At 41.9% G+C, this 11,131-nt stretch overlaps 2 protein-coding genes across 4 annotated transcripts in view; one reads left to right on the top strand and one right to left on the bottom strand.

The window, feature by feature from the left end:
- Positions 1 to 491: 491 nt before the first annotated feature.
- On the bottom strand, positions 492 to 9,151 carry kbtbd4 (kelch repeat and BTB (POZ) domain containing 4). Of its 3 annotated transcripts, none has more exons than XM_043705497.1 (4): positions 9,007 to 9,151; positions 6,175 to 6,801; positions 4,220 to 4,326; positions 492 to 1,890 (listed from the first exon to the last, which is right to left on the bottom strand). In XM_043705497.1, exons 1-4 carry the CDS (start codon positions 9,149 to 9,151, stop codon positions 1,033 to 1,035), a joined length of 1,737 nt encoding a protein of 578 aa, XP_043561432.1. In that variant the 3' UTR covers positions 492 to 1,032. The 3 variants fall into 3 exon arrangements, with proteins under 3 accessions (XP_043561432.1, XP_043561434.1, XP_043561433.1); XM_043705499.1 differs by lacking the exon at positions 9,007 to 9,151 and adding an exon at positions 8,409 to 8,440; XM_043705498.1 differs by lacking the exon at positions 9,007 to 9,151 and adding an exon at positions 7,570 to 7,768.
- Positions 9,130 to 11,131, top strand: part of ndufs3 (NADH:ubiquinone oxidoreductase core subunit S3) — a 21,416-nt gene continuing 19,414 nt past the window's right edge. The window contains exon 1 of the mRNA XM_043705500.1: positions 9,130 to 9,210. Coding sequence (XP_043561435.1) covers positions 9,150 to 9,210 — 61 coding nt within the window. The 5' untranslated portion in view covers positions 9,130 to 9,149. The remainder of the gene's footprint in view (positions 9,211 to 11,131) is intronic.

Raw genomic sequence — 11,131 nt, 5'->3', positions numbered from 1 at the left:
CAAGTACTGAATATCTTGCCTCTAGCCAATCAGGGCAACTGTTCTTCTGCTGGGTAGACCCCAACATTCTGAATTTTCAGTTGAAGGTTGGGGATTACGTTGCCTGTTGAATTCAAGACCTGGGAGTGTGGGTCTTCCAGACGCAGAGCAGAGATGATTATTTAGTGCTATAATGTACTCATACAGCACTCCACTCCTCTACAGTGCGACATGCAATTGGTTCTGCTATAACATGGTAGTTCTATCTTGTGCAACCCAGTGTTAAGAAAATCGCATCATAGCAGCACCATTTAAATAATGGGGCCAGAATCGCGTTATAACCAATACACACTTTAAAAATTGACACTTTAGAAACAGTGTGCCCAACTCCTCAATTGTGTTACAGCAAATTCACATTATTGAAACGTGCGCTACAGCAGAATGAACTGTACTTTAACAGAATATTGTCAACTATTCCTCTGTATACCATATACAATAAAACAGCAAGCCTATTTACAAAGAGCAAGTTTATTTCACATATGTAAGGACATAGAGAAAACCTTCCCTGATCAGATTTAAAACATCAATATACATTTGTTAAAGCACCTATTGCAGAACTACATTATTTATTTTATAAAAGTAACTGATAGCATAATTTTAAGATTAATGTTGAAAATAATGTTGCCTGTTTGCTTTACTGAAAATATTTTTGGACATAACATTTATGTAGAATTATGAAGCTTCTCTTTTACCTTTACACTATTGTTTTAATTTCAAATGGGACCAATAAAGTTTGTGAGGCAATACATGTTAAAAATCAAATTTTGTTCTCAACTGCAGTACTTCGAAACAAAAAAAAGTGTTGTGGCCAATGTACTAAAGAGCTAAAAGCTGCAGTTAAATGCAACAAATATCTGATCACTGTCAGCTATGGGGAAAAAAACCAATGTCCAATCATGGATTGATACTGAATTAAATTGTAACACCGAACCTTGACAAACCTTCACAATGCAAAACAGTCCTGCAAGGGTGAATTGCAGTTTTGACTTGCAATCATGCCAAAACAAATTGCCAATTCGTCATCAGTATCTCAATTCCACTAATTACTGACACCACAGATGTGGCTGGGTTCAATTTTAATGTATTGGCATCACCCTTTTTACACTTATCTCTGAAAACATAGATACACCCATTACAACTAGCAATCTTCCAGAGGGAAGGTACACGACTCCATACCTCTGGGAAACGCAGTCTGGTGAAGCTGTCGAGCAGAGGATTGTAACAAACCAAAGAATCCCCCTCAGCTACAATAAAAATCAGGTCCTTGTGAATAGCAGCATGCATACGGCCTGCAAAGGGGAGAAGGTATGATTTTAATTGGCACGTTCTGGAATGTGTGTCAAAACATTGGATTAGACGTGATGGTTTGGTGAAGAAATCCAAGTCATTCTCTTCTCCACCTAGAAGATAAATAGTTCCATTCAGGTTAACACCGGCAGCGCAAGATACTGCAGTGTCCAACTGATTGGTTTCAACCCACACATTATCACAGACCACATAATAAATGACAGCACTGGATAGTGTATCCTGTAGAGTTTTTCCACCGAGTGAGTAAATGGCATCCTCACTTGGCACAGATACCAGTGTGTGCTGAAGGCGATCTCTTGGCAGTGATGCACACTGTTCCCAGTCCATTGTCTCCATATTACACTTCCACATTCGGCGTGGAATGGGGCCACCCACAACATACAAGTCACTGCCATGCTTGCACGCAGCTGTAATTTGCTGACGCAATCTATTTTGTCCACTGACACTGATGGCATCATCATCACAATGTAAAGAAACTGCCAGTGAGTGAGTCCGAGTGTCTTCTTTTCCGATCAGATAAATATGAACAATTTCGCCAATTTCCTGTATGAAATAAAAAATTCCAAACCTGATAAACAACAATGGCAGTGTTTAATCTTTAGATAATAATCTTAAATTAATACAAGCTGCACACATATTTAATTAATGGGAGGATTCTAAAAGATTATCTTTGATAAGTTTAGATTCCCTACAGTATGGAAACAAGACCTTTGGCCCAACAAGTACACACCAACCCTCTGAAGATTAACCCATTAACCCATCCATTCCCCTACCCTATATGTACCCCTGACTAATGTACCTAACACTATGGACAATTTAGCATGGCCAATTCAGCTGACCTGCACATCTTTGGGTTGTGGGAGGAAACTGGAGCACCTGGAGGAAATCCACACAGACACAGGGAGAATGCGTAAACTCCACAAAGACAGTCGCCCGAGGTGGGAATTGAACCCAGGTCCCTGGCGCTGTGAGGCAGCAGTGCTAATCACTGAGCCTTTTCTTTTGATAGGATGAATTAGTGCTTACTATTGAGGATTTGTATAGGGTGTCAGCAGGCAGGGAAAGAGTTAAGTTCGAAGTTTTGTGAAACAAGAGGTTCAGCTAAGCATAACTCAGATCAGATAAGCACTTACGGTTAACAATGGGTTGCTGAAGGCAAGGCGGAAAAGCAATCATTATGTAGAGCTATTTAACAATACTGGAAACATTCAGTATGTAACGTCAGTTAACAAAATGGAGGAGCTAAAACTATACTGTGACTTTGAGTGTTTTGCTTCAACTGAGGGGGGGGGGGGAAACAGGATGACACTGACTTATTGAACCATTTCCTTGTTATCTCAAAAAGTACTTTTATTATGAGTTCAGTGTAAATCAAAAAAGGTATTCTTTTGGTCAGTTTCTGTGGAGAATACATACTGGCAAACCAGTAATTTGGTGGGCTGAAGGACCTGATCCAGCTGAATTATGTTGCATTGTGTAACCCTTACAGCAAGACAACTGTATAATCGACTTTAAATTATGATGTGTTGTTCGAAAATCTATGTGAATTATCTACAATTTTTGATAAGACCAGTTTTGGCTAATAATTAAAATGTACTACAAAATTAAATTTAACTCTAGAAAGGATGAATATAGGGTAAATTTCTTTGTATTTTCAAACTGTGGCAAGATTATCGTGTTTGGTCTTGCCAGAAAAATAACAGAAGATTAGATGTTAAGCTTAGATCTATCAGACCAATACGTTTGGTGGTTATTGCAGTAATGCAAAAGAAAAGTAGCCTCTCATTAAATCATTGTTGTCAAGTTTCAAATTACAGTGGATTCTGATTACACTGTAACTTTTAGAAGAATATCAGCTAAACTCCCAAACTGGCAGCTTATACTGGTATCACCAAACAATATACCCCAAACAATGAAGGTGTACTGTAATAGATGATTAGGGCTCTTCCTGTTTAGGTTTTACTGTAAATATGTTATGTCCTGCTTCAGTGGTCTAAAGTTACTCAGATCATGATCCTTAACTTTCTTTCCGAACTTCATTAAAATAGACATATGCAGAGTGGGAAAATGGTATTCAATGACTTTGCTTGCAAATGTTAAACTATTGATTTTTAAAATTTGTATTCAAGATATGGCTGACATTGGCAAGGTTTAAATTCTAGCCCATTCCACTGTGATGATGGAGCGCCTAAAATAGTTCCAGATGGAGAATTCTAGGATACCCAATCAGAAACAACAGGGACAGCAAATAAATGTCAAATCAAGCTGGTCTATAGCATGCAGGGAAATTTGGAGGTTTTCTTACAATATTGCTTGAAAGTCAAGGGTAGATGATTGGGCACTCTTGTTCAAGTTAGTCATGAACTACATTTACTTGTCATCCATGTAACTTGTCACTTGGCTGCTCAAACTTGAATATTATCCAGACCCTTACTGGAATCTAACATGGACAGTTCCATTACTGAGGATGCCACTGAAATTGTTAGCAGACAGTCTCCATCCTTATGATGGCGGGAAGGTCACTGATGAAAGTGGTTACAGATGGTTGTGCTAAGGATGCTTCCCTGAAAACTCCTGCCATGATGTCCTAGAACTCAAAAGTAGCTTGTAGGAATGTTGCATTATTTAGAACTCTGCAAAACTACAAAGCCAACATTTGTCCCTTATAACCCAAATCATCTGATCAATCCTTCTCACTATTTGGAAAAGTTTGGAATAATACATTTCCAGAAAAGGTAAAAAGCAAAGCCCCAAACTCTTCAATTAGCATTATTCTGCAGGAATTCTTCTGTTTCACACTTACAGGTAACATTAGTTTCAATCTGTAATGGGGAGGGAGGTACTTACATGGTGTAGTTTTGAGGTAACATACCTTTAAACTGGATGTCAGGTTCTCAGAATATTGTGCTCGCTCTTCCTTATTGTGATCTATCCATGTTTCTATTGCTTTTGCAGGTTTCTGGGAACTGGGAACACCATCTACAGGATCGAGAAAGAAAAACATTTTTTTGATACAATCCTTTCTGGACTGTTTTTGAGCTGGCTACCAACCTAGTTTGATGGTGGTGTGTTACAGTTTACTCAGAATATGAATTTTTAAAATCTATTTATGGGATGTAGGCATCACTGACTAAGCCAGCATTTATTAGTCATGCTTAATTGCTCAAAGGGCAGTTAAGAGTCAGCCACATTGCTATACATGAAGGCCAGACCCAGTAAAATGGCAGATTTCCATTCCTAAAGGACATGAGTAACTGAGATGGATATTTACAACAATTGTTGTCATTAGGCCAGCATTTTATTCTGGATTTTTATTGAATTTAAATTTAATCATCTGCCAAGGCGGGATATGAACTCATGTCCTTAGAACACTAGCCTTGGATTCTGGATTATTAACTCAGTGGCATTAATGCTCACCCCTACCTTATCTTAGTTTGGCAACTTGCAATTTTAGATAGATAGATAGATAGATTCCCTACCGTGTGGAAACATGCCCTCGGCCCAACAAGTCTTCACCGACCCTCTGAAAAGCAACCCACCCAGACCCATTCCCCTACATTTACCCCTGACTAATGCACCTAACACTATGGGCAATTTAGCACAGCCAATTCACCAAACCTGCACATCTTTGGACTGTGGGAGGAAACTAGAGCCCAGAGAACATGCAAGCTACACACAGTCAGTTGCCAGAGGCGGGAATTGAACACGGGTCCCTGGCACTGTGAGGCAACAGTGCTAATCACTGAGCCACTGTGCCGCCCTACATATTTTAGCCTGGAGATATGGTAGAGTCTCCAATATGGGAGCTGCACGGTGGCTCAGTGGTTAGCACTGCTGCCTCACAACACGAGGGTCCCAGGTTCGATTCCAGCCTTGGGAGACTGTCTGTGAAAGGGTTTGCACATTCTCCCAGTGTCTGCGTGGGTTTCCTCCGGGTGCTCCGGTTTCCTCCCACAGTCCAAAGATGTGCAGGCCAGGTGAATTGGCCATGCTAAATTGCCCGTAGTGTTAGGTGTATTAGTTGGAAGGAAATGGTTCTAGGTGGGTTACTCTTCGAAGGGTCGGTGTGGACTGGTTGGGTGGAAGGGCCTGTTTCCACACTGTAGGGAATCTAATCTAATCATTCTTTTCATCACATGGCTGACAAGAATTTTACACCTTCTTACCACGTGCCATTGGCTTTTGTTGGGAAATTGATAATCAAGATTTTTGGCCATATTATAAGTGGACATTCATTGGCCATCAAGTCACGATATAGAATACGTACTCGGAACCTCTGGTTCAGAAGCAGTGACATTGCCAACCACACTGTTGTGTTTTATGTGTAAAAAATCCCAACAACGTTCGATGGCAATCCATCCATTCCAATATATATATATATGTATACTACAATTTAGATTTCAGTTCAGACTTCAATGTAATTCTCAAATCAATCAGATTCTACTGCAACCTCCTAAATCTTCCCTTTTAAATGATAATTTTTCTCGAGCAGAGCAAAAACATGTCCAATTCTTTCCAAAGAGGGAACTCCTGGAAAGACTGTTAATTACAAGTGAAAAGCAGAATGCTGCAGACACAGTGACCACTAAGCTGAACACCTCCACTCAGTCCACAAGCACAATTTCGAGCATCCAACACTTTCAACTTAATTCACCACCTTGTTTGCATGCTCACACTTCTGTCTTCGTCCCACTGCAGTGTTACAGTGAAGTCATGCAAACTTGGGAGAAGAGCACCTGAACTTCTGATTAGATATTTTACAGCCTTCTGGATGCAAGAAAAACTTCAGAAGACTCAATAGAAAAATGAAGACAGGAAAACACATACCTTTAATGATATCTGTAAACAATCTTACAGGTAGTTTCACAAAATCTTCTGTCTTGTGAAGCTGTGACAGATGTGTTTTTGCACATTGTTTTGCTGCTGTGTACAGTTTCTGGTCACTGTGCTGATCCGCTAACCACATGACCTGTAAACAATTCCTGATGTCAACAGTCCGAGCCAGAAACCGAGAGCACTCTTCAAAAAGTGATGTTAACTGATACATATCTGCCACCTCGTATGTCTCCTGGAGGTCCTCCACTCTCAGTTTTACAGTGCCCCGGTAAATATAGTCCACAAGAAGCTGGAAAACACTTGCATTCACATCTTTGAGTTCTATAACATCATTATGAGCTTCTTTTAAGTTAGAGGTGAACATGGAACGGAAGAAGCAGCTCTGAGCAGAAAGCACGAGTCGATGGAGCTGGAATTCTTTGCCTTCTACAGAGATGGTAACATCTGCAAACAGCCGGTCTTCAAGGCACAGATCCATAATACTCTGGGCAACCCGTACAGAATGGAATCTATCTGTGAAGGTATAGCTCATAAAATAACTTTCATCTGTCGTTCCTGCGATGGCTGCACCTCCTGCATCACTAGTTGGCTCCATTTTTGCAACGGATAAAGCAGGACCTATGGGAATAATTTCATTAAAAAATATAGTTTTAGAAACTAAATTATTTAAAAATTAATTTTCTTTTGTACTTTTGTATTATGAAACTTCACTATTTTATTATGAAAATAGAAAGATAAAGCCAGTAATATGTTTTGCTAATCTACATATTAAAATACACAATCGTGAATATTGTGTATCACCAGTAATATAAAGCAGCAATGTCTTACTTGAATATACGAACAAACAAACAAGGAACAAGAATAAGCCATTCAGCCCTTTGAGCAGCTCTGCCATTCAATAAGATCATGGCTGATCAGATATTAACCACAACATGTCAGACAGTGGGCAAACCCCAACCCAGAACCTGATTTAAGGTTCTGAAGAACCGCTGAAACGGATTTTAATAGATTGTGTAGGAACCCTATCTAATGCCAGGAGAGATATTAAATACCTTTTAACAATGATCAATATTTCTTGAGGCAGTATCTTTAGGAAAAGTTATGGCAAAAATTGTAGTGCAATATGTAGTTCTATTTTTAACAAGACATAACGCAATAACGCAAGGAAATACTATTTAACTATGTACCAATTAGATGACTGACAGATTGTAAGCCAGGCTGACAGCAAAGGGCGTTTACATATACTGATAGCTGCATATAATAATAGATAGGGTCCTTTTCTTTGCAGATAGCGAGAAATTGTTCACACATCACACCTATTTGATCATAACAAAATAGGAGACAGACATTCTCTGGTTTATTACTCAGAGCAAATCACGCACCTACCTGTTTTAAATCTACACAAAGCTTGGCAGTTAACTGTCAGTCATCATTTAACAGGTGCATTCTCAATGCCTCCACCAGAGTCTATTTGCCAGTAAATCAGCATGCTTTTCCCATACGGTTTAAAAATATTATTTCGCTTTAAATTGTTAACTGCAATCCTGGCAAGTGCAAGATGAAAAGCTTAGCCAAGTGTTTTTTTTTAGCAACACCAAAGCTGAAATGATTGAACAGAAAGATGGATTATTTAGCATAAAAAGGGACATTAAGCAGAAATATGGTAACCTGCATTATTAACGTTCTGGAAGTTAAAATTGATCAAAAACTGAACTGGCCCAGCCATATAAACTGTGGCTACAAGAACAGGTCAAAGGCGATGCGTTCAGCAGTGAGCACCTCCTGTCCTCACTCCAACATGTCTGTTCATACTCAATTAAGTACAGTCACGAGTGTGATGGAATAATATTGATTTATCTGGATGGGTGCAATTCCACTCAACAAACGAAACACCATCCAAGGCAAAGTAGCTGACTGACTACCCTATCCACCACATTAATGCTCACTACCCTCACAGTGACAGCAATAGGTACCATCTACGAGATGCACTGCAGTAACTCATGAAAATACATTCAACAGCACCCTCTGCTGCACACACCCCCAACCCACACACACACCTGGGAAGACAAAAACATTTGCAATTTCTCTTTCCAAGCTGTATGCAATCCTAACTTGGAACTAAATTCCTTCCCTTTACTGGGTTAAATTCCTAGAACTCTCTTCCTAACAGCACTATGGATATCCCTAGAACACATAGACTGCAGTGATTCAAAAAGGTGACTCACCACTGCATTTTCAAGTAAATTAGTGATGAGCAATAAATGCTGGCCTATGAACAAATTAAACAAAAGATTATAAAAAGTAAGGATGCAATTATAAACAGAAATGTTAAATATTAAATGAAATGCAAATCATTAAACAGAAGTTCGGCTTATTTAATAGAAAGATTAACTTATTAAGAAAAGTGAACAATTAAACAGAAAAAAGAAATGATTAAATGAGTAAAAATATTAAACAAAGGGAGAAACTATTAAAGTGGAAATTAGGCAGAAAAGTGCATTATTAAACAGAAAATGGAAGTTATTAAGCAGGAAAGTGTATTTTTAACAAGAAAATGAAATTATTAAATTAATAAACTTGTCTTGAAAAGGGTGAATGTATTCAACAGGAAAGTTCCTTTGACGAAAGTGAGGACTGCAGATGCTGGAGGTGAGAGTGTGGTGTTGGAAGTACCTTATTCAGGCCCCTGTGGCTCAGGGAGAGAGAAACTCAATAACCGGGGACCCAGGAACAAGAAACTCCCTCGAATTTACCTCTGTATTTATTAACCGAGTGGAATCGCTTTTCCAAACCCATCCAAATCTCTCTTTTGTTTTGTTTTACCTTTGATTGCCAGGAGCTGCGGCCACAACGTCCGAGAGGGGAAGGGGGAAGAATGAAGGTGGACACCGCGACATGGGGGGAGGAGGGAAGGGATTAGGGGGCGGACCGACAGTGCGGAGCCGGTAGGTTCCGGTTCCGTTACCATGGCGGCCAGGCTGGTGGGTCTGGCTCGAGCGGGATTGCAGAGAACCTTCCGGAATCTGGGTGAGTGACGGCGCCTGAGGGCCAGGGGAGAGGGGAGAGACAGCGGGGTCTCCGGCCGCGGGAGAGAGTGAGTGAGGGAGAGAGGGGAGAGGGAGAGAGGGGAATGTGTGTCCCCGCCGTTTGACCTTCGCGCGGAGCCGGCACCTGGAGGGTGTCACTGGAGAGAACCGGGAGCGGGCCGAGAGACCAGGGGGAACAGACTCGGGGCAGCCGGTCTGAGAGACCTGGGGGGTGGTAGAGACTGGGTTGTGGGCGTGGGGAGTGGTAGAGACAAGATGGTGGGGGCGGGGAGGGAAGAGGAGACGAGGTATGCTTTCCTTTATTGGTCAGAGTATTGAGTACAGGAGTTGGGAGGTCACGTTGCGGCTGCACAGGACATTGGTTAGGCCACTGTTGGAGGATCTGAGCTACAGGGAGAGGCTGAACAGGCTGGGGCTGTTTTCCCTGGAGCGTCGGAGGCTGAGGGGTGACCTTATAGAGGTTTACAAAATTATGAGGGACATGGATAGGATAAATAGACAAAGTCTTTTCCCTGGGGTCGGGGAGTCCAGAACTAGAGGGCGTGGGTTTAGGTTGAGAGGGGAAAGATATAAAAGGGACCTAAGGGGCAACGTTTTCATTCAGAGGGTGGTGCGTGTATAGAGGGAGCTGCCAGAGGAAGTGGTGGAGGCTGGAACAATTACAACATTTAAAAGGCATCTGGATGGACATATGGGCTGGGTGCTGGCAGGTGGGACTAGATTAAATTCCCTACAGCGTGGAAACAACCCTTTTTGGAATGTGGGAGGAAACCCATGCAAACACAGGGAGAATGTGCAAACTCCACACAGACAGTTGCCCAAGGCTTGAATTGAACCTGGAACCCTGGGGCTGTGGGGCAGCAGTGCTAACCACTGAGCCACTGTGCAGATTGAGATATCTGGTCGACATGGACAAATTGGACCAAAGTGTCTGTTTCCGTATGACAAGCTGCTACGTGTGGGTGGTGGTACAGGAAGAGGGTGCTACAACTAGTAAGGAAGGTCGAACAGGAGAGTCTGCTGCAGATGTTGGTGGGAACAGAGAGAATACAGCATCTAGTTGGGGGAGTGAGATGGTGACGGGAGAAGGTGTTGCAACTGGTGGTCAAAGTTAAGAATCACAACACCAAGTTATAGTTTACAAGTTTATTTGGAAGTACTGCTTCATCAGTAAGTCTTTTGGATTATAACCTGGTGGTGTGCGATTTTTAACTTTGTCCACCCCAGTCCAACACCAGCACCTCCATATCATGGCAACGAATGGTGTTAGTGTTAAGAGGCTGCTTGAGCTCGCAGGGAGGGCGAAAGAGGGGATGGTGGGGTTGAGAGAGGATGTTGCAGCTATTGCTGGGGTTAAAAAAAGGGTTGCAGGTGATGGGGGTGGAGAGAGAGGGGAGGGTGTTGCAACTACAGAGGAACCTTGATTATCCGAATGCCAATTATCCGAAAATCGGATTATCCAAAAGAGATCTCGAGGTCCCGATATGTAGAAACATTACATCAAAGACATGTTTCCAACAGTGATTGCACCTTTTGTTTATAGTGATTAAGCAGGCACCGTCTCCAAATGACTGACCTCCCGCTCTCTCTCTCTCCCCACACTTTCCCTGGAGTGAACCCTAAACCCCCCCGATAATCTGACCAACAATGTCCTGTACAGGGCAAAAGTTGAACCTGTCAAAACGTTTGTGTGCGCGTGCGCGCTATTTGGAGACTTACCCCACAAAGGCGGCAGCAGCAGCAGCAGTCTTGTTATTGGTGTACAGTCCGGCTGCCCTGGAGAGGGAGCGGGGATGGGTGGGTGGGGGCTGTATTGGACAGGGTTCGGGGGCGGTGTTGGACAGGCCGGCACGGGATTATGTCGGAGGCTGGAAAGGTATTGGACGGTGTTGGGGGGCAGG

This window comes from Chiloscyllium plagiosum, chromosome 16 (assembly GCF_004010195.1).
Source record: "Chiloscyllium plagiosum isolate BGI_BamShark_2017 chromosome 16, ASM401019v2, whole genome shotgun sequence".
Lineage (NCBI taxonomy): Eukaryota > Metazoa > Chordata > Chondrichthyes > Orectolobiformes > Hemiscylliidae > Chiloscyllium > Chiloscyllium plagiosum.
The sequence above is the reverse complement of the archived record's forward strand: the minus strand, read 5'-3'. Positions and strand labels throughout refer to the sequence as shown.